The sequence below is a fragment of the Aricia agestis genome, chromosome 20, assembly GCF_905147365.1.
Source record: "Aricia agestis chromosome 20, ilAriAges1.1, whole genome shotgun sequence".
In the NCBI taxonomy this organism is placed as follows: domain Eukaryota; kingdom Metazoa; phylum Arthropoda; class Insecta; order Lepidoptera; family Lycaenidae; genus Aricia; species Aricia agestis.
Genome location: NC_056425.1, coordinates 10,785,042 through 10,810,000, shown reverse-complemented (window position 1 = coordinate 10,810,000; position 24,959 = coordinate 10,785,042). Strand labels below are relative to the sequence as shown.

Here is a 24,959-nt window from a genome sequence, read left to right as displayed (position 1 = left end):
ACGACGAACATCATTTTTAAACCACATAACATGTGAACTTTATAAAATTAAACAAAAAATGTGGCAGAGTGATGGGTGACACTCACAACAGGTATTTGCAGTGTACAAACGCATGAGATTAAAAGACAAAATTTCTAAGCGTTAAGTTATTACGCTTAGAAATTTTTAATATATTTCTGTGGAAACAGCTAATAAAAAAGGCGACACAACATTTAAGGTTTCACATAATGTTTAAAGTTTAAAGCTGATGATGAAGAGAATCGTTCACGTGTTTCTGTTCCGGAGAACTTTGATCTAAAGTAGGCAGTAGTTACCGACTTATACAATACTACTTAATCTATTAGATTGTTGGTGCATAACCAATATTTGGTAAACTTACGTCAACAAAGACGGCGTTGATGTAGTCTGTGAAACTGTTCCCTTGGAAGGACGTCAGGTATGGACGAAAGTTGTCCGCTGCAATAAAAGTAATGTATAAATTGATTTATCCAACTAAGCCCTAATTTCACCAACGACTGTTAGAGTTAATGCTAATTAGTATCAAGTTACTTCTTTCGTTTTTCTAATGAATGAAACAGAAGACATGACATTTAAATTAACACTAACAGACGTTGGTGGAATTGGGGCTTTGTATATTATAGTAAATCTAAACAGGACAATGATTATTCATATTATTTAGTGTTATCGCAAGAACATTGCCACAGCAAGGATCCAAGCATCGAGCGCCCTCTTACGTAAAACCCGCACACTATACGGTTTCCCTTTCGCATTTCCGCCGGTGCCGGCGGGGCCGCCACATTCTTTCTGCGCTTTAACTATGTTACATAAAACATTACTCAATAAACGTCATGGAAGACTGCCGCATTTCCTTTACCGAGAAGACCCAAGACTCCAAGGTGCAGTCACCTCACCAGAAGCTGGTCCTTCGAGCCGGATTCTTGCGTTAACATTTAGGAAGTCCAAATTTATTATTTATGACGAAATAAACTAGTTTGGTCAACTGCTATAATATACTTCCTTGCTGATAAAAATGGATATGCCTAAAATTAAGATTGTTTTTGTACATTATAATATGTTATACCCAATCAAGGTAACATGTAACAACAGCATTGTCACAAAACTAGAACACACGTTACTCACGTGGGACAACCAGCACATCTCTATTCTTCTCTCTATTATCTCCTCTGTGGCCCCCCGCGCAGTCACCGATCGTGAACCTTGGCGTCTGTTTGCAAATCTGCTGGTACTCCTTCTGGTATTCGTTTAGTTTGGACACCGGGTCTCTCTGGGACTTCTGCTTCAGTCTTTGGGACAGGTCCGACACTGGGAACCAGGAGACCCCACAAACCACGTGCTCCTCTAGCGTATCGTATATGAATTTGTATTGCTCCTAAAAGAGGGAAAGAGATGGGTATAGTTTTGATGTTGCTTCTGAAAAGTAAATAGTGAGGGAGGGAAAGATACGTAATATTCAATAATATTATAATATTACTGAAGCCCAATGGCCCAAAGGCCGGTGGTACTCGTAGGCAACGTAGTTTCTTCGTTCGACTTTCAAAAAGTGTGTCATGAATCCCATTTTGAATAAAAATACTTATATTCTATTTTATTATTTATTTAGTTTTCTGATATAAATATTTTTCATTAAGTACTAAATTGTAACGGAATTTTGTTACACAAAATTCGTTTATCGCACGGGAACCGTGTATTATTTTAGGACCATAGCACAGAAAAATATTATAATAGTACTCCGTAACCATAACTACGCTATATCATTTCTCGGGTATTTTCACAAATCTAAATTATTTAAGTGGTTTTAGCGTAAAGAGGTAACATACAGATAGCCTCAAAGACATACTTTTGTACTCATAATATTAAGCATGGATTATTATCGAGTAATCTGTAAATACAGCTCTCCGCGCAAAATGCCGTAACTCAAAAATTACGAAAACGTTTTGCTCATAATATAAAATCGCTCTTATTGGAATAAGTCGCGCATAAAACGAAATCTCCGAAAGCGAAGCATTCTCACGGAATTCGCATAAAACTGATTTCCAGAGAATTGAAACGCAACAAGACAGAATGCAGAAATGTTATTGGAAATAAATATTTGGAACATTTCACGTCCTCCGCTGAAAGTGATGCATTGGAATTTGCGCGTGACCTAAATTAAATAAATACCAAAGGGAAAAACGCCTTCAGTAAAACGGTTTTTTCACCCAAATACTTATGAAAAGACTAAAGTTATTGAGTTTTCTGATTTGAGTCATTATCATTATGGCAAGTAAAAATAGTGGCAGGCAGTTTTTATATTTAACTAGCTATTTGACCGAGCTTTGCTCGGTATTCGATAAAACACGAATAAAATGACATTTTCTAAAAATAATTCCTAGCTAGATCGATTTATCGCCCCCGAAACCCCCTATATACTCATGTAAAACTTTGGAGCCGATTCCGAGATTCCAATTATATATATACAAGAATTGCTCGTTTAAAGATATGTCTTTAAACGAGCAATTCTTATTTTTTTATAAGCGAATCTTATAAGATTCGCTTATAAAAAAATAAGATTTTGTACATTTGTGCTCTATAATTAGGCAGTCTGCTGTTGAAAAAATGCTTACCTCATTTTCTATTAATCCTTTCCTCGATTTCCTCAACTTTTTAAAATATCCAAAAACATCAAAACAGTCTTCTTCCTCCGCCAGCTCCAGGTTGGCGTCAACTGATAAATATACACCGGAACGTCCACCGCCATCACTGAAAATATATAATATTTCATTCATCTTATTTAAAAGAAGGGTCCATTAAAAATGTGTAGTAACCAAAATATATTAAGGTAAGTTTAAATGTAGCAATTAATTCAGCAGGAATAAACCATTAAACCTCCTCCTCCTCCCATTAAACAATTGTCTTTAAATTCCCAACTTCTAAAAAAAATTGTTGGATAGCTTAAAGTACACTTAGTATGACGTCAGTGACATTATTTAAATAAACACAAAAAATTGGGCTTGCGCAAGTCTCAGTTAATGTTAAGTCGGGGTTAAATATTATAATAACACTATGTTGTCACCTCCCCGATTTGTCAGATTTTTGAGAGAGATATTATATTATTTAACCCATATGTAAACTTGCATCCTTTTGAACTATAGTTTGTGCGTTTTAAGATGATATGAGTGACAGTTTTCATATTCCTTGCTACGGGGTTTTTTTACAAGAAAACAAAAAAAATCAAAATGTAATAAATTATATTCCATCTACAAAAAACAAATGTTTCCTATAATTGTTAATGAATAAAAACGAAAAGTTGCTAAATGCTAACTTATTAATATAAAATTATAAATATTATCTGTGAAAAATTATTGTTACGAGAACATTTGAAAAATGTCAGATGCATAAAACGGAACTTATGTCAATAGAGATTGACTCTGTTGAATCGAAATCAAATCGATAAAAAAGGGCGGCCATCTGAAATCGCCGGCACCACTGAAATGTCAGTACGAAATCGATAATTTCGATTGCAATTCCTTTACGAAGTGATTCGATATTTTTAAATTATCGATTAATTTTTGTTAGGTAACTTCCCTACTATTGTCAATTATAATTCATCATCATAAAACGCACAAACTATAACACGGAAATATAAAAAGCGAAAGTATAAACGATGATTAGCTATGTCCACACTGTGCACTTTCATCTTCAATTTTCGTCATCAACTTTCATATTGGCGCATTCAATAATTGAATGCGTCTAGGAACGCAACGCCAATATTGTAATTTTTGAAGTTTTGGATACGGCCGGAGGGCTTGCGTCGCGGGCATGCCTCACGTTCTCTGTTGACTGCGCTATAACGCATGCCCTTGACGAACAGAAAAAGGCATTTGAGCAATTTTTTGTGATTTGTAAGGGCCCAAGCGTCATGAGTTTGCCGATACAAAAGTAAAAAAAAATTTGCTCTTTCAGCGCTGCTACTTTCAGAGTAAACTGAACATGGGACTCATATACACCCTAAAGTATTATCACTGTTTAGTTACCCTGTATAGTGTATATATGTTACGCTCAAAGACCGAAAACGCTAAGTGAGTGAAAAAATGGCTCACAACGCGTTGTGGTAATAGTGAAACGGCCACGACGCGTTCTGGTAATCACAGAAATACCACAAAGCGAAATTCGTGTCGTGGCTGACGTGCTATTCGACCACAACGCGTTGTGGTAATCGAGAAAAGCCATGACGCGTTCTGAGCATTTAAAAACAGCCACGACGCGAATTCGTGTTGTTTTTTTTTTATGAGATAAGGGGACAAACGAGCAAACGGGTCACCTGATGGAAAGCAACTTCAGTCGCCTATGGACACTCGCAGCATCAGAAGAGCTGCAGGTGCGTTGCCGGCCTTTTAAGAGGGAATAGGGAAGGGTAGGGAATAGGGGATTGGGCCTCCGGTAAACTCACTCACTCGGCGAAACACAGCGCAAGCGCTGTTTCACGCCGGTTTTTTGTGAGAACGTGGTATTTCTCCGGTCGAGCCGTCCCATTCGTGCCGAAGCATGGCTCTCCCACGTATATGGTGCAGGGCCGACTTTTACACGCGCACACACGTGGGCACTATAAAATTACTTCTGCGTAACTGGCCTGGTTTCATTGGAACCAGAGTGCTCTTGTGAATTGCGCACACACTTGGTCACTATAAAATTACTTCTGCGTAACTGGCCTGGTTTCATTGAAACCAGAGTGCTCTTGTGTATTGCGCACACACTTGGGCACTATAAAACTACTCCTGGGTAACGTGCTCTTGTATATTGCGCACACACTTGGGCACTATAAAATTACTCCTGCTTAACTAGCCTGGTTTCATTGAAACCAGAGTGCTCTTGTATATTGCGCACACACTTGGGCACTATAACATAACTCCTGCGTAACAACCAGAGTGCTCTTGTGTATTGCGCACACACTTGGGCACTATAAAATAACTCATGCGTACTTGGCCTGGTTTCATTGAAACCAGAGTGCTCTTGTATATTGCACACATACTTGGGCACTATGAAATGACTTCTGCTCAACTGGCCTGGTTTCATTGAAACTAGAGTGCTCTTGTGTATTGCGCACACACTTGGGCACTTTATAATTACTCCTACGTAACGTGCTCTTGTGTATTGCGCACACACTTGGGCACTATAAAATTACTCCTGCGTAACTGGCCTAGTTTCATTGAAACCAGAGTGTTCTTGTGTATTGCGCACACACTTGGGCGCTATAAAATTACTCCTCAGTAACTAACCTGGTTTCAGAACGCGTCGTGGCCGTTTTCATTAGGGTCACAACACGGATTCGCGTCGTGGCTGTTTTTAAATGCTCAGAACGCGTCATGGCTTTACTCGATTACCACAACGCGTTGTGGTCGAATAGCACGTCAGCCACGACACGAATTTCGCTATGTGGTATTTCTGTGATTACCAGAACGCGTTGTGGCCGTTTTCACTAGGGCCACGACGCGAATTTCGCGTCGTGGCCGTTTCACTATAACTACAACGCGTTGTGAGCCATTTTTTTGCTCACTGAGCGTTTTCGGTCTTTGAGCGTAACATAATATATACCCTTGTAATTAAATGGAGCATTCATAACGTAAAAAACTCACTTGCAATGCACCACCATGGGTCCGCTGGCGGAGCTGCTCGCCAGCCTCCTCCCCACCACCGCCCGCACCCGTCTCCGGAACTCCAGGAGCGCATTGCTGAACGGACACGTGTGCGAGTGCCACTGGGTGTAGTGGAACTGCAGCAGGAAACGCTCCTCCACCACCACCTGGGGTAAGTCAGGAATTTTTCAGTAAACCGATTTACAATATGGGTAGAGCTTAAACCAAAGGGGGGTAAGTCAGGGATTTCATTTTTTCAGTGAACCGATGTAAACCATGGGTGAGCCTAAATATAAGTGTCATAAGTCAGGAGTTTATTAGTAAAACCATTTGGATTCTGAGAGAGCCATCGAGTGGCCTTATCGGAAATTTATTATTCAATAAAAGGTTTAACAGAAAATGTGTTATGTCGAAATCGTCATTCAATTAAAGTTAAATGTCTTTAATAGCGGCCATAAGTGATTCAAATACATACAGGCTCTCTTGAAATTTGGTCATAAATGGCAGCTGAAATTTCGCAACTGCTTGTTGCGAAACACTGATTTAATGATGGATCAGATGCATCTTAATTGGCAAGCTACCTCTGATTAATGCCGACGGCTATGCGAATTATGCCAATTACTGGACAAACTGATTATTGACTGGTAGCGCATGAGAGCATAATGACCAATTGTGTAACGAAAGACGTTACAACCATGTTATTTAAATCTATACATTTATATTAAAATCGTAGAGGTAAATTTTTTACATTGAAAATAAACTTGAAAAAACGAGTCAGGGGCATGTTAGAAGTGTAATAGAACACATCTTAACTGTTTTTTAAATTTTTGTTTCTCTTTGTTGCTTCGTTGAACTTCAATTCATATGTAACGCGCGAACCGTACATTGTTCCGGGACATTAATTATCCGGGGCCAAAATCTTTACAAGATGCATTAAAGTCGGCTTAGCGGTTGACACGAAGCGCGAAGACGTACTAGACATTTCGTATCTTTCATTAGAATAAAACTACAAAACATGACTTACATCCTTTTCACTCTTGTACAGTCTGAAGGTGCGTATGTGGAAGTTGGCGAGCTCCTCCTCCTGGACTATGCCGACGCTGATGTCTCCGTACGTTTCGTCCTTGTCCTTGCTCGCCGGCCAGTACTGAACGCACATCACCTGGGAACGTGGCGTAAGTAAAAATCGTGATTTTTGATTAAATGAATGTTAAATGAAGATTAAAGTTGCTTACATGTAAAAAATCTAGTTTTTAAGTAGCACATCTGATAATGCAATCATTATCAGATGTAGAAATCTCGTCATTTTTTAATTCGGTTAAAAATACAATTAAAAAAAACGAATGGCGGGCTTTACGTTATGGTTTAATTAAAAAAAAAATGGAATTCGAAAAAGAAAATTGTAGTAAAAATCGGCCAGCATCTTTTTTAAAAGAAAAATAAGTAAGTAACAATGTAATAACGGCTTTCTTATACAGCAAAACAACGTTTTTCGGATCAGGCCAGACCGGGTCACCAATTAGTTTCGCTCGGGGTCCGTTTTAAGAATTAAAATTACCTACGCGGTCCACACATTAAAAAAAATATTTTTTAAACAAATGTAATTACGGAAATTATAAAGGTGTTTATTTGTATCAATGAGAAAAGTGACAATTTTTGTTGCTAAAAATTCATCAGTACGTCGAGACTGAAATTAATTTTTAAAGAAGAACATGCTTGGTCCGCACACATTGGGTCGGCGGTCCGGATTCCGCCATTTGGTGACCCCTGACTGTTAGACTAATCAGCTTCACAAATTATGATAGCCAATACATTTCAAAACAACATTTAGATAATGCTAAAATAATGTTGTTTCCACATAAATTGAGATACAGTAATAGATGCAGACCGATTAAACTGATTTATACGGTGATGTGAGCCAAAATCAATAATTATTTAGTTATAAATCATTTAGCATAACATACATCGTTCAGAATATGGAAGCATAATTAATTATTAATTATCATTAATTATTATTAATGTGAGGTTCATAGTTATTATATTAAAGAGTTATTATAGAGTTCATTTTAATTTTGCCTTTGAATATTTCCTTTTTTAGGGTTCAAGAAAAAATGGCCGCCTGAAACGTATCCTGTGTATGCGTCTCTGTTCTGTTTGTACCAAGTTTGTATTAATATATTATTTTGTAACGATTTATTAGACGTTGTCACGTCAAAAAAAAAATACAAAGCAACTTCAACCGCTATAGTTTATATAGTTTGTATAGTTCATTATAACACAGCTCGGCGGCCGGCGCCTCTCGAAACCCGATACTGGAGTGTGCTCAGCGAATTTTATATTTAATTAGGTTATTCAATAATCATGTCATTTCATTAAAGAACTGGGTCACCATCGAGTGTCTGTTCCAATTTTAAACTGCATTTTTCGGTATACTCTTCGAAATATTAAAAGGGTTTTCTAATAGGGACTTGACAATTTTGAATTTACTTTGTGGACGCACCCTTTCATTTAACATCGAATATTTATTCTGTAGACATAACCTTTTTATCATGGTGAAGTACACGAACGAACAACGACTGCAAATCTTAAAAAAATACTACAGAAATTCGGAGACGGTGGAGCGTTAACTCCGATTTTCGATCGTGATTCTCGCCCTTATAGACAGGCAGAATGGCCATGATTATGGATTATTTTTGGCCCGAATTAGAAGATATGGACTTGGACAGCATGAGGTTTCAAAAGGACGGTGCCACAAGCCATATAGCACACGTTACAATTAATTAAAGAGCAAGTTTGATGAGCGTGTTATCTCAAAAAATGGACCAGTCGATTGACCGCCAGGTTCGTGCGATTTAACGCCTCTAGGTTTTTTTTGTTGGAGCTGCGTCAAGCCGTTGGATAAGCCAACGACGTTAGAACAGCTCAGAGCCAAAATTAAACACCAAATAGCCGAAATGTGTGGCCAAGTCATAGAAAATTGGGTTCAACGAATCACCGCTGCAAACGTGCCTGCGGTGGCCATATTATGAGCGAAGTCGAGTTCCATTACAAAATGTTTTCATTGTGCTGCAATCCGATACTAATAATTTGGAAATGTCTCAAATGGTTTTAATTTTATTTTGAAAAAAAAAAGTTGTAAAGTCCTTATTGGAAAACCCCTTATTATATACTAAGTCAGCGGTTCTTAAAATTAAAGCGACATCTTTGACGGACCCAATACAAAAATGAATTGACTTTGAACGAATGTCTCCATGCTGGTGTCTGATGACAATATGTTTTCTACAAATAATAATTTACTAGATGTCCCGCGCGGCTTTGCCCGCGTAAATTAGGAATTTAACGGAAACCGTACATTTTCCCGTAAAAAATAGGTTATGCCCCTACTCCCTTCACGTGGTCTACTCTTTATCTGTGCCAAACATTGCCATAAAATTGCTCCAGAAGTTCGTGAGATAAACCCTTTCTCATATTTCCCCCGTTTTCCCCACATTTTCCTGAGTTTCTTCGATCGTATTAGTCTTATAACGCTAAGATAGAGATATAGCCTATAGCCTTACTCGATAAATGAGCTATCTAACACTGAAATAAGTTTTTAAATTGGACCTGTAGTTCCTGAGATTAGCGCGTTCAAGCAAACATACTCTTCAGCCACCCTAGACAAGTGGCAAAACGCTAGCGTTAGCGTTTTGCCACTTGTCAAATCCATAAAAAATGTATGGATTTGACATGAGTATTCGCTAGCGAAGCGATGACTTATATCAAATCGCATACATTTTGTAGCGTTAGCGTTAGCGTTTTGCCACTTGTCTAGGGGGGCAGGTTTATAATATTAAGTATAGATTTTTTGATTTATTGCTTGACAAACTCGAGTCTCGATTTAAAAAGTACCAATAACAGGGTAATAATAGGCTCATAATCATAGGACGATGCATAGTATAATAATATGGTAGTGATGATGATGATGATTAATGTAATTTGCATAGTATCATATGCTTTCCGTTCTTAAAACAACGCCGAAACTCCCAAACTTGTATCTATAAAGAATCAGGAGTTCTCTCAGCACCTTCCGAACCACGGTATACCAGGTATACCTCGGTGCAAAATCTTACTTGTTGGTAGCATATTATGCTTAGAATACTTCTCACGAAACCGAAGTCACCACAAGTTTCCCTATAAATTTTGAGGAGTTCCCTCGATTACTTTTTCATCAGATCACCACTTTTGTGAATGTAATACCAAATTGGGATGATACCCTATATACCAAAAGAAAAATTTTGAAAATCAGTTAACAAAGGGCGGAGTAATCGTTGAACATAAAAAAAACGAACATAACACCTCCCCCATTTTGAAAGTCGGTTAAAATTGTAGCCTATGTGTTATTCTGATGTGTCGCTTGCACTCAAATACATACTTTGAGAATGGCTGGTGTAGATCTTTTTTAGTAAGAAAGTTCATATTTTATGAGTGACTTTGAGTTGTTACGTACCTAACTTACGAGTATCTTCACTATCTAGTGGGTAATTACTTAGCGTCAGGTCTTGTGATATCGTCTATATGTGGATTTATACATTACGATTTATGTAATACGGTATTGGATATCGTGTCTGTAAAGAAAACAGCTGTGAGAAGATCTAGGCTAGTATAAATAGTCAGTACTTAAGATGCGCCCCGGTCTCAGGACGCGGTTCGGCTCTGTGATTGGTCCAAATTTTGACAGCCAACCAATAACAGAGCCTGAACCGTGTCTTGAGACCGAGATGCATCTTGAGTACTGACTATTTATACCAGCCTAAGAACGTAGCTTAGTATGAAACGTGGTCTATGTTTTAGGGTTAGTTCAAATAACAGTATCTTGGAGAGATGTGATGTAATCATTGGGAACAAATATAATGACCACCAAAAAATGCTCTGACACCCTAAACTTGTTTACCAAAAAAAGATACTTACCACCAAAAAAAGAAAGTCTAAAATTGCAATACTACCAGCTATTTTAGTCACGGCTACACTTCAAATTGTAATCGAACGCCAAATATAGTAAATGATCACCGAATATAGTAAATGATCACCAAGTATAGTAAATGATAACTACATATAGTAAATGATAACTACATATAGTAAATGATCACCAAATATAGTAAATGATCACCAAAGCGAGCAAATCAATGTGATATTTCTGTCCAAATAAATCACTACGATTGACAAAAAATGTAAGCATATTAACAAAAAAAGTTTAATAACTCCATATTATATTATGTTATATTGAGCAGTTTGGACCTGAAGAGATAACAGACCTACCCTTACCAACTTAAAATATTAGCATGGATAATGAGAGTTTTACATTTACATAGTTTATATAGTTTTTACATAATAATATAATAAATGTGAAAGTTTGTCTGTCTGTCTGTAACCTCTTCACGCCCAAACCACTGAACCGATTTTGCTAAAATTAGGTATGGAGATACTTATAATGAGTCACGTTATCATTATTATTATTATATAATTATTTATTTACGATAGTCAAATTAAATGAGATGCAATTCTTTTGTTTCTCATTTTAAAATTTAAAGTTAAAATTTGGTTATATTATTTATTATTTTCCGGTTAGCAATAATTTTTTTGGTTCATTTTTGTTTAATAGGATAGCAAAATGAAAAAAAACTTTGGTTATAATTTTACATTAAAATGCTAGTATGATGTTGGTGATCATTTACTAATTTTGGTGATCGTTTACTACTTTTGGTTTAACAATGATTTATTTGGAGTCATTTTGCATTAATAGGATAGCGAGATGTTAAATCTTTGGTGATCATTTTACATTAAAATGCTAGTATAATGTTGGTGACCATTTACTAATTTTGGTGATCATTTACTATTTTTGGTTTTACAATGATTTATTTGGAGTAATTTTACATAAATAGGATAGTGAGATGTTAAATCTTTGGGTATTACATTAAAATGGTGGTCCGTATTTTGGTGATCGTTTACAAATTTTGTCTGTGAAATGTTACTATTTCTGGTGATCAGTTAATTATAAGCCGTAATCATTTAAATAAAATAAACTTTATCTACTGTGTAGTACCTCCATCGTGGGTATCGCAGACACAATAGATTTTCAATTGTTTTGCGGCAGCCGGCTTCCGCTTGGGGATTGATGCGCTAAAGATGAATATAGTACACATAAAATTGACTTGCCGTCCTCGGTGTTGGGCCACGTATTCCACTTTTTTAATATTTAAAAACGCCTCGTCACGTTGCGATTTGATTAACCATATTTTAATTTATGTCTTCAAAATTTTCTGTGCGACACCAGACAATATATTGTTAAAAAGTTTTTATTATTTGTAAGGATGTTCCGATTTATCGCATCGTATGCGGTATGACGTGTAAACAGTTAATAATGGGTTATACCGCGCGTTTTGATTAAGGGAATAAGGATGTTAATTAGGAGACATCAAAGTAGCTTTGAAGTTAGATAATTACTTTTCTTTCATAAACTTTTTGTAATATTGTAAAAATAAATACTTTATTAATGACTCAACAGTCAACACCATAAAGTTAATATACCTAGCGGAATAGAGCAACAATCTCGAGCTGACAAACGAAACCGAAATTGGTTTTCATCTGTGTGAAAAATATGTGTACGTATACACTTACACAAGCATGATTGAACATGAATTCTATGAGATTAAATTGTCAACGTGCGGCACGTGCCGACTGGACGTCAAAAAAAGAGTGCTGCTGTCATGTATCACACGTCTCTTTTTACCTTGTTTTTACCACGCAGTGTTACTGATAGTGACATTTCGCTTGCTCAGGCCTTTGTTTCTCTATTCCGCTAGGTATATTAACTTTATGGTCAACACGTGACAAAATTATAAATTTCGAAAACCTTTTTTTTTTGTTACACAGGAAGTTAAATAATGAGCCAAATCCTACCGAATCTCATGCTGAAAGATTAACTTTTTTTACTTTTGTATGGGAAATTTCGTAATGCTCGCAAACTTGCTTAGACAAGTGACAAACAAAATTGTTCTTTCAGTGCTGCGACTTTCACAGTGAACTCTACTTATGGGACTTATACACATCCTAAAGTATTATAACCTATTTTTGTTAGGCATCCATTACACGCTCATACAAGCGACAGTCAATTCCGTCAATCATGAATTATGTTTGACTGATGGTGACTGGTATTAGACGGTCACTCAATTCTCTTCAGTTTTATCAGTCAAAGTGAACATTTTTAAAGGTATACTTCTAATTTTTTTTCCTATTTTGTCAGATGTGACAACATTCACTCAAAATTCGTGACTGATGGTTGCATGAAGCAAAAATCAAAATATCCAGATTTTCGTCAATCAACTTCATGCAACCGTCTGTCGTCACGCTCTTACACGGTAGGTTATTCATCCGTTACAGCCATGACTGTGGTAAAACTGACAGCAAAACCTACCGTGTAATGGATGCCTTACACCCTGTTTATAAAATTTTATCAAAATCGGTTCATCGGTTTAACGTGATGGGGTAACAGACAGACACACTTTCGCACTTATATATAAGTATGGATTTAAAAACTGACACCAAAAACACTACGTTTCTAATTTAATATTTATCTGATATAATTATCTCGCGTAATATTTAATTGAAGGTGAGATTTCCCGGTTTACCGGGATCAACCGGGTATCCCGCTGAAATCCCTAGATGTATGGTTTATTACGAATTATAAGCATTTTGTAAAATTACAATTTTATGAATAAATAATCGCCGTTTATCCCTACTCCGTATATTAATCAAATTAATAGTTTTGTACCTCTAAAGTACTAAATAATTCGGCCCAGTAATTACTCAATTTTATTGCGGGTACCAAGACAGCTTTAGCATGACCCTCGGTCTCCCTGAGTTATATATTTTTTTATTCGGAATAATTAGGCCTACATACATAATATTATAGTCCGTCAAGAAAGTGAAGAAATTAAAAAGTGGCAACATCGTAGTGTTATCCCTTTTTTCTTAGATTGATTTGAAAGGGATGAAACTACGATGTTGCCACTTTTTAATTTTTTCACTTTCTTGACAGACTGATGAACTCATCATAGGGTTAAATAAATAAAATAAATAAGTACCATAGAGTAATATGATAGAGTTTTAGTGGTAATAGTGGATCCTGGCAACATTGTAGATATACTGTGTTGAAAATGTGTGGTGGGCTAAAGCACTAAAACAGCACATACCTTGATGAAGTCGAAGGTCTTGGTGAGCATGACGATGGCTGCGGCCCTCTCCTGCCAGATCATCCGCCAGAAGGACACCACCGTCTCCTCTGTGGGGCCTTGCGTCACAATGTACGCGTTTGGTTTTAATATACTCTGTGGAAGAAGATACGCATTAATCATAAAGATTGACAGCAAAGTATGGCTTCGGAAGAACTCCCATTTATTAATGACTGCAATAATTGAAAAAACCATGGCTTGCAATCTGCTAGGGTGAGCAGCATAATATCTTGCAACAGCAATGCAACAGGCTATTGACAGCGGCTATTAAACGATATATTATGCTATCAGCCAGAAATTTTGCATACGAAATTTTCTATTTACTTATATATTGTACAATTATTTTCTGTCTTATTGCTGTCGCAACCTACAAACTCAACCTGCGTGACTGCCGACAAAAGTGAAAATTAAACAGCAAGTATTTATTTTCAAACAGACGGGTATGTCATTGACAGTCTACCTCCCTGATCTGCCTTACGAGTTTTCGATCAGGATTCGTAACGGGAGCTTATTTTTTTTGCCTAGTGTAGGTAAAAATGTGCACGACGCAGCTGCAGACGTTTTTATTTCCATATTATGGGAAAGTGACGATTGATAATATAATACATAAGCCACCATGTTTGCACATAATACAGTAACAAGCTTCCATGCAAAATTTCAATTTAAATAATAATGACGGAAAACGAGAAACTGTGTGAAAATAACGATTGGTTGTGAATGAAAGTTTATGTATAAATTGTAGTTTCGCTGAACAACGTACAGCGTCAGGCACGGCCCGTGTTTTAGGTTTTGCCGCATATTCGGTAAGTTCGAAACTTAGTGTCTAAACACACTAGGCCGAAAATAAGCGGTCGAAATTCGGCATGATTACGCCAGCAATGCGCTACGCATACAATATTACAACGCGACGTAATTTCGGTATGGTGTGTCATTGGTAATTTATACATTACAGGCGTAATCATGCTGAACTTCGGCCGCGTTTTTTCGGCCTAGTGTGCTTAGACACTTAGGTCTTAAAATATATACACGTGGGAGAGCCATGCTACACGTGGGAGAGCCATGCTTCGGCACGAAAGGGCCGGCTCGAGCGGAGAAATACCACGTTCTCACAGAAAACCGGCGTGAAACAGCGCTTGCGCTGTGTTTCGCCGAGTGAGTGAGTTTACCGGAGGCCCAATCCCCTACCCTATTCCCTTCCCTACCCTCCCCTATTCCCTTCCCATTCCTACCCTCCCCTATTACCCTATTCCCTCTTAAAAGGCCGGCAACGCACTTGCAGCTCTTCTGATGCTGCGAGTGTCCATGGGCGACGGAAGTTGCTTTCCATCAGGTGACCCGTTTGCTCGTTTGCCCCCTTATTTCATAAAAAAAAATTTTAGTATATTTGTACCACATTTATGCAATAAATCATTATTATTATTATTATTATTATTATTATTAGATATTCGTACCTCAAATGGTGAAGATAGAATAATACTTATTATATTATGTATTATAGGATCACTTTGTTGCCTTCATGTCTATGCATCTGTTTGATTTTGTTAATTTTGTGTCTAAGCTGTAATTTTGTAATGGCATTAAATTATGAAGTACAGTGTATATAAATTAATATTTGATTTGTTTATTCGGTGACGATAAAAAGGACCGAATAACGAAAAACTACAAAACTTATATTAGACTACCTTTCCATATTCTCAAGTCGAAAAATGTGAAAGTACCGAATAGCGAAAAATCCCAATGTTAGTCATTCCTACTTATACCCTGTTAACACGGTACCCGGGAGACCCCCAGTTGTACGAGTCTGTATGGATCTCATAAATTCGGGAAATCAAAAGCTCTTTACAGCTTTCGTGCACTTTATTTGATGTTCCAGTTTATTGCAAGAAAATAATTTTCTCGCTTTTGTATCACATTTTATTTGTACGGTTTTATAGACCCGATCGCTCTTTTCTGGGTCAAAATTATTTTTTGAATTATCTCAGGTTTTTAATATTGAATTCTGAATGTCATCTTTTTTAACTTCTTCAGGTCGTCCAAAATGGCGACATCGAAGTTTCGAAAAAAGTTGATTTGATCTACGTTCGATAACTTATATAAAATAGATACAAATTAACATTTCGCCAATACATCTAAGGGCTCCTAGTTCTCACACATAATAGGGAATTCGCACCGCATCGCAAATATATTCTGCGGCAACACTCATGATAAAAATTAAAATGCGATGCGATGCGAATTCGTAGTTTTGTTGGTTTGATTTTTATATAATACTAGCTGTCCCGGCAAACGTTTCTTTGCCATATCGTCGTCTCGCCACAAAGTGAATTTCAGTTCCTTTGTGGTGAGAGTGCCGACTCAAGTTTTATCCATCTTCGAGGTGGAGGAGTTCTGGCCCGCCGGTGTAGTTTACCGGAGGTTACGGGGGAGGCTCCCGAACGAAGCGCGCATCACGTCGCCGAAAGAGACTTTACGTGATAAAGTGTAGTGTGATTGTGTGTGTGAATGTGTAAATAATATACATATATTAGGATAAAATTGTTCGGCGTGCATCCGTTGTCTGATTGCCATAACACAAGTTTTTACTTAGCATGGGATTAGACGACGTGATGTACCTAGCTTTTATACTACTGTATATTATTAAAGAATTTGAATTTGAAAAAAAAAATCTCTCATGTGACATTTTTAAGTTTTCGATTAAAACGATAAAAAATGTCTACTGTTAGAAGGTTTATAACTTTTTTAATGTAGATACATTTAGCGTTTACAAATGGATATTTGTGGATATAATTATCAGCAATAAATGTTAAGAAAAGCATGAAAAGTATTTTTTTAACGATTCCGCTGCACATAAGAGATTTTAGCTGCAAAATTTTGTTACATAAGAGATATTCTGCATTATTTTTTTGTGTTTTGTTCTTGCAACTAAGATATTTTAACTATTTATATAACTTACTAAATTAAAAATAATCGGCCAAGTGTGAGTTGGACTCACGCGCGAAGGGTTCCGTACCGCTATAGAGCAAAATTTAGCCAAATTTTGTGTTTTTTGTATGGGATATGGCCCCCTTTAATTTTTATTTTATTTAAATATAATTATTAATTACACAATATATATTTAAGTACTTACTCTGTGAAAATTTCAAGTGCCTATTTATTGCCATTATTGATATAGAGCGAAAAATGCCAAAAAAAATCTAGTTTATTGTATGGGAAATATTAATTTTATTTTGTTTTTAGTATTACTTGTTATAACGCCAACAGATATACACAATCTGTGAAGTTTCAGAAGTCTAGCTATAGCCGTTATTGAGTTACAGCCTGGAGACAGACAGAGAGACGGACAAAGAGACGGACTTACAAATAATTTGGTGACTGCGAATATATTTTTCTGGAATCGCGATCCTGACTTTTCGCTATGGTAATTAGGTGGTCCAATAATCATTATGGCGCAACTTATAAAGCACACAACCATCTGGTGTATATTTCAGCCCTCTTATGTCTACCACGACTGGATCTCCCTTTTTGCCGGGACGTATAGATTTGAAGTTTGTTTCGAGTTCTTCGTAATTAAGAATGAACTCACTGATTTGTCTGTGGGAGAGCCATGCTTCGGCACGAATGGGCCGGCTCGACCGGAGAAATACCACGGCCTCACAGAAAACCGGCGTGAAACAGCGCTTGCGCTGTGTTTCGCCGAGTGAGTGAGTTTACCGGAGGCCCAATCCCCTACCCCCCTAGAAATGCCACAGTTGAAAAACAATTTGTTACCCCAGGAGGGTACCAACTGCGTTGGAGAATCCCTCTCTGGACGTCCAGGCTCAGGAACTCCTGGAACTGAACGTGGACGTCCAGGCTGCCCCTCGTATTCTGGGGAGGGCAAAACTGCGCTCCAATCTGCTCGGGGCAAGAGCAAACACACAAAGGCACCCCCCTCGATATTAAACATAAACTTTTGTAATATCAGGGGATTACACTCCAACCTTAATGCTGTCCATTACCACCTTGAGACGGCAAAGCCGGCTTTGCTCTTTTTAACCGAGACGCAGATATCATCTCCGAGTGACACATCATACCTTTCCCACCCAGGGTATTTCCTTGAGCACTCCTTTCTACCCAAAGCTGGAGTGTGTGTGTATATCAGAGATGATATCAGCTCTCGCCGCCTCAGCAATCTTGAGGTCATGGACCTATCAAACTTATGGCTCCGCATAGATTGCGGGGACCACCCTCGCGTCTATGCGTGCCTATATAGGTCCCATAGTGGTGACCCCGAGACGGACCGACTCTTGGATCACCTGCAAGCTGCTTCAGATTTTGTGCAGCAGCAGATCCCATCCGCAGAGATCATAATACTTGGCGACTTTAATGCCCACCACGCCGACTGGCTCAATTCCAGTAAAACTGATCATGCGGGGAGATCTGTCTGCAACTTTGCCCTTGCGAACGACTTGACACAACTGGTTAATACGCCTACGCGAATCCCAGATGTGGATGGTCATAATCCTTCCTTGTTGGACCTCCTACTGACTTCAAATCCTGACGGCAAATATCCGTAACCGCACCACTTGGTTCATCGGATCATTGCCTTGTTAGGAGTTCTGTGCCACTTACGACGATGTTAAGACAGCGCGCTGTTAAATACCGTCGTGTGTGGCACTACAAGTCAGCAGACTGGGATGGGATGCGGTCGTTTTTGCATCCTATCCTTGGGGGCACGTGTGCTTCTCGCCGGATGATCCCGACAACACTGCCAACTCTGTTGCCGATGTGGTGATGCAGGGGATGGAACTTTTCATTCTGACATCTGTAGTGCCAACTGGCGGCAGATTTCGTCCCTGGTTTGGTTCATCCCCCAAAAAAGCTTCTCGCCGGAAGCAGGAGGCTTACCAATCCTGGGCCAACGCAGTGTCTGCTCGGGATTTAAATACCAGCACATATAAAAAGGAGTACAACCTTGCCTCTAGGTCCCTCAAGAAAGAGATTACTCGGGCAAAGCAACAGCACGTCAATAGAATTGGCAAGAGACTTGAGTGCCTCCTCTCGGGAACCCGTGCATTCTGGTCTCTGGCCAAAGCTATTGAAGGAAATTTCTGCAAGCCAACCCTACCATCCCTACACGTAGGAAATGGATCGTTGGCCCAGGACGCAAAGGACAAAGCCGATCTTCTGGGCAAGCTATTTGCGTCAAACTCGACCCTGGAGATGGGGGGCAGAAACCGCCGACCATACCGCGATGCACGAGCATCATGTCGAATATTCGGTTTCATCAACGCTCAGTGCGAAAAGCCCTCTGTTCCCTTGATATCCAATAGTCGAGTGGGCCTGACGGAATCCCGCCTATTGTGTTGAAAAAGTGTGCTCCAGAGTTGGCTCCGGTCTTGACGCGTCTTTTTCGGCTCTCCTATTCCAATGGCATCGTCCCGGCTTCCTGGAAGACAGCCTTGGTGCACCCGATCCCCAAAAAAGGCGACCGCTCAAATCCTTCCAACTACAGACCAATCGCTATAACCTCTCTCTTCTCGAAGATAATGGAATCCATTATCAATAGCCAGCTTCTTCGATACTTGGACGGCCAGGGATTGCTAAGCGACAAACAATACGGGTTCCGTAAGGGTCGCTCGGCTGGTGATCTCTTGGCATACCTGACTCATTGTTGGGCTCAGGCAATTGAGTCGAAGGGAGAGGCATTGGCTGTTAGTTTGGACATTGCGAAGGCCTTTGATCGGGTTTGGCATAAAGCGCTGCTATCAAAGCTTCCATCATACGGGCTGCCCGAGAAATTATGTAAGTGGGTCACTAGTTTCTTAGCAGACAGAAGTATAAAGGTCGTAGTTGACGGCGAATGCTCGGAAACTCAGTCTGTTAATGCTGGTGTCCCTCAGGGCTGTGTGCTATAGCCTACTCTATTCATACTGCATATCAATGACATGTTACAAACCAACGGCATTCATTGCTATGCGGATGATAGTACAGGTGATGCTGTATATACCGGCTTCCCTAATATTTCTCGGCAAAATGTCACTGAGAGTCGAAAAGAACTTGTGTCTAAGGTGGAGAATTCATTGGAGGAGGTCTCTGAATGGGGTAGACGTAACTTAGTCCAATTCAACCCCACCAAGAAGTCCAGTTCCGATATCATCTTGAGGGTAAGGCCAAATTAGCCTCGAAGAAGCTTGGTGTACTTAACAGAGCGAGACAGTACTTCAGTCCGGACCAACGCCTACAACTCTACAAGGCGCAGGTTCGGCCTCATATGGAATATTGTTCTCATCTCTGGGCAGGGGCGCCAAAATACCAACTGCTCCCTCTGGATCGTATCCAACGAAGGGCTGCTCGAATTGTTGACTGCCATAGTGTTTCAAACAGCTTGGACCCCCTGGAATTACGCCGAGATGTAGCTTCACTCTGCATCCTCTATCGGTTGTATCACGGGGAGTGCTCTGAGGAATTGTTCAGAATCATACCACCTGCAACTTTTCGCTATCGTCCCACGCGAAAAACATACCATCCTCATCACCTTGATGAGTGGCAGTCTTCCACAGTGCGTTTTTCGCGTAACTTTCTGCCGCGCACTGTAAAACTCTGGAATGAACTGTCACCAGCAGTATTTCCAGACCGTATTCCCTCTTAAAAGGCCGGCAACGCACCTGCAGCTCTTCTGATGTTGCGAGTGTCCATGGGCGACGGTAGTTGCTTACCATCAGGTGACCCGTTTGCTCGTTTGCCCCCTTATTTAATAATAAAAAATTAAAAAAAATATCTATGAACGTAAGAGTTTTTGTAGTCGATAGCTCTTGAAATTCTGAATACAAAAATGCAAAAAAACGCATTTTTGGTAAAACTGCACATAAGAGGTTTTATCTTTGCAACGACGATATGAAATATTTCGCCCGTATCATTTTTTTGAAGTGACTAAATAAGTATGTCACCATGGTAACGTACATCGCTATCCCGTCGCACAAAGAATGGTCGCCGTCAGTCTCGAGTTGTAATAATTTACTATTATTTATTCAACAAATGCACTTATCAATATAAAAAGTACCCAGTAGCCGATTCTCAGACCCACTGAATATGCATATAAAATTTGGTTATAATCAGTAAAGCCGTTTCGGAGGAGTACGTGGCCTAGCATTGTGACACGAGAATTTTATATATTTAAGATGAAACACTTAAAGACTAGAATGACTAATAACCGATAGTTAAACTTACATCTATATAGGAAGCGTTAATGTAGTCTGAGTCGGGTTCCCTGTCCACCGAAGATAGCACCACTCTGTTGTAGTCGTCTGAAAAAATCACAAATTTATTTAAAAAATCTGTGGAACCTGTAATCAGCAGGCATTCTCAGTTGTCGGCTCGGCCGCGTAAGCGCCTGGAGCCGATATGGCCGAGGCGAGTGAAACCGCCCCCGCCATGGAGGTAGATTCAATCAACCGATCAACCGCCCACAGGCCTAGGCCTGTGGGAGGTTGATCGGGGGATCACCGCCCACAATATAGGCCTCGAGAAGAAAGGTACCCCCGATGCCCGGGGAGCCTTTCGGTGCAGATAGGCGGCGGCAAAAGCTGCTGCAGTCGAAGTGATCCCAGAAGCGGCAAGCGCTGCGGAGGACGCGGTTGAATGCTTGCGATCCCGCTCCTTTCGCGTATAGCGTTGACGAGGACATGGGGGGGTTTTAGTCGGTAAACCACTGTGGAGGGAGTCCGACATACCCCTGCCCCTTCCCCCGAGGGGGCGGGGGATGCGTAAAGTATTTCCACTCCTCAAAAAAAAGGCATTCTCAGTAGTCAGGACCTGGAGGTATCTTCGCTGCTTGAATCTTCCTCAGGTAAAAATGTTACCTTGTTGCATAGTAATATTATGTGTGTTGAAAAATGATATTTCCATGCGCGTGTAAAGCTGGCTACAAACGTACGTTTTCCGTATGCGATTAACGAATTCGTTTTCCGTATTCGGATATCGATGGGATTGGTAGAAAATAAGTGCCATCGAGGAAATTGATTCCTAGGCAGTCCTAAGTCATTTGGTATTCAATATTTAATTCAATAATAATTGATGTGCTGTGTTTGACGCATAAAGTTAATAAAGGTACCTAGCGGAATAGAGCAACAATCTCGAGCTGTCAAACGAAACCGAAACTGATTTACGTCTGTGTAAAAAATTGTTTACGTATACACTTACACAAGCATCTTTCTAAGAGATTGCCGATTAGTGCCGACTGCATGTCAAACAGATGAAAAACATTGGTTCTGCTGTCATGTATCACACGTCTCTTTTTACCACGCAGTGTTACTGATAGTGACATCTCTCTTGCTCAGGCCTTTGTTTCTCTATTCCGCTTTAGTATTAACTTTATGGTTTGACGTAACGCGACCAACCTACGTAGGTCCCCCATCTGCATAAGAATCAACTTCTCTGATAGTACACTAAGTACATTAACAGTCGCTAATATACGTTTGTTTTATTTATATATCTATCAATAGTCGAAATAAAAAAAAACTCACAAGGAATAACTTTTTGGTTCTGGTTTTTGTGTGTGTTGGTCTTCTTGGTCGCGTGCCGACAACACGAGATGTGGGACTCCGCTTTGATGGCTGTCTGCAATAAACATATAACATATTCAATACAGAAAATGATAAAAATAATAATAAAATGTCGTCTTAACCCATCAATCCCTAAGCGGCACCGGCTGCCGCATAACTATTGAAAATCTATTATGTCTACGATACCCACGATGGAGTTGTTAAATCTATTTTGTACATACCGATCTACAAGGCTGTAGCGAAAATCAGAAATGGCACCCAAATATAATTGTAAATGTCACTTTTTTTAAAGAGGTATTTTGTGTGGCCAAAATATTTAAAACGAACTTTTGCGTCATGTCATAATCGTGGCTAGACGAGAAAAGATTTTGGCCCATTCTCAGATCTACCCCGCTCACGAAATCGGCCCAGTCGTTCTAGCTTTCAGCATGAGAATTTTATTTCATTAAGCTTAGATAATTCTAAACCTCATAAACAGCTTTCGGCATTCACCATTTTGTCCGTATGGAATTCTGGACCGGGCGCGCTAGACTGAAAAGTTTAGTGTCCGTTTAATAGTTAATGCCCAGCCCAGGGCTGTGGCAGGATTTGGGTGAGACTTTTATTCACGGAGTTTAATGTTTAAACTTGTTACAATTACATTTTTATTACACGATAAACAAGTTTTCTATTTTAAGTATAATAATATTATGTGTATAACAATATTAACGAAATAAGTTTTAAATAACCGTGTAGATGAAAAACGCAACTTGTTCATCTACACAGTATTTCTTAATGAAATAAGGGGGCAAACGAACTAACGGGTCACCGGATGGAAAGCAACTTCCGTCGCCCATGGCCACTCGCAGCATCAGAAAAGCTGCAGGTGCGTTGCCGGCCTTTTAAGACGGAATAGGGTAATAATAAATAATAATTTTACCCTTATAAGGGTAGGGGATTGGGCCTCCGGTAAACTTACTCACTCGGCGAAACACAGCGCAAACGCTGTTTCACGCCAGTTTCTGTGAGCCCGTGGTGTTTCTCCGGTCGAGCCGGCCCATTCGTGCCGAAGCATGGCTCTCCCACGTCAACAGTTATTTAAAAGTTGAGTCAACACTAGTTTATCTTATGGGGAAAAACTATGTCCATTCTTCGGACTTTACTGTGGTAGTAAATAACTTCCTCAAACACTTCAAAATCGCTTTAACTGATGCAATGTGAGTGGCAAGATAATGGACAACACACATCAGCATTGAAATAATACCTATTATGTTTATACGCAGATCAGCGGGGCTAAAATGGTCGCAATTAGCAATTCCTCTAAAATCAATTCCGAAACTGAATCGTCAAAACAGTTAAACTGACGAATGTCAAATTAGTACGAATTACTAGATAATATTATTATGAATTGCGAGCAGAGTGACCATTTTGTGATTTTTTAAAATTAATCATTTATTATCATGATCCTCCAAAGCAACCATTTTAGCCTCGCAGATTAGTTATAAATATTAATAATTATTATTATTGGTAACAAAGCTTTGCATTTCAAGGCAATAATCATGTCTGTAACGGTGGTCAGCCATATTAGATTGACGTCTTTGATGTGGTGTAAATGAACAATAATTGACAATTAATATAGCTGATCGAGTAGCAGCTAGGTACGTTTGACCGTAATTATAGCAGTCTGTTGTATCAGCTGTGTTGACAGCATTTTGGTCTAAATTTACAGAGGCCTTGATTTGTTGATTGAAAGTTTAAATACTTTTTCTCGTATTTGAGTAACTGCCGCAATCGGAGATATTTAATTATGATTATACTTCAAATTAATGAAGAGTCTTACAGACAAAGTACGGGACTATGTCAAACTCTTCATTTGATTAAAGTTAAGTAAATAATAGTCTATATGTGCGGTCATTACACTTTTTGGTGTCTTAATATTGTTCTATATAAACAGTAAACCTAATAATTGTACTATTTGCTATATTCCCAGACAAGTATCATAATTCATTCCCAGACGAGTATATGAATAACAAATAATATTACTTTATTGATTAATGATTAATTCATGATCATGAGAATACCATTAAACTACAATTTGATAGATAATGGACTAGCTTGAGTTAGGAATGATTCTGTATTAATGTTGCATTAAAATAGTTTTAAGCTGTAGTATTTATAAAAATAGTATTTTAAAAAGATAAAACCGACTTCAAAATTGCACGTAATTAAGAATTAAAATTCCGTATCTCAAAAACTACTGAACCGATTTTGATGACACTTGCAGTGTTCCCTAAGTTGAACAATACCTAATACTTACAACAGAAAAATACGTTAAATTGAAATTGTAGTTCCGGACATATTACATACATATCGAATTGATAACCTCCTTTTTTAAGTCGGTTAAAAAATAGAATATTTAATGTTTAGTTCTATAATATTTTTTCTCCGAAAGCTATAACTGTGAATATGTATATATATTTCATTTTGAAGCCGATACAAGTGTAGAGAGTCAGCGGAATTGGAATTTGATGAAGCGGCGC

At 38.7% G+C, this 24,959-nt stretch overlaps 1 protein-coding gene across 1 annotated transcript in view; it reads right to left on the bottom strand.

Moving 5' to 3' along the window:
* The window catches only part of LOC121737431, a 176,536-nt gene that overhangs the window by 8,004 nt on the left and 143,573 nt on the right, over positions 1-24,959 (bottom strand). Inside the window, exons 6-13 of the mRNA XM_042129109.1 lie at positions 22,402-22,495; positions 21,107-21,183; positions 13,862-13,996; positions 6,658-6,795; positions 5,634-5,800; positions 2,625-2,760; positions 1,141-1,390; positions 380-456 (exon numbers count right to left, since the gene is read on the bottom strand). Of these exons, the coding sequence (XP_041985043.1) occupies positions 380-456; positions 1,141-1,390; positions 2,625-2,760; positions 5,634-5,800; positions 6,658-6,795; positions 13,862-13,996; positions 21,107-21,183; positions 22,402-22,495 (1,074 nt within the window). The remainder of the gene's footprint in view (positions 1-379; positions 457-1,140; positions 1,391-2,624; positions 2,761-5,633; positions 5,801-6,657; positions 6,796-13,861; positions 13,997-21,106; positions 21,184-22,401; positions 22,496-24,959) is intronic.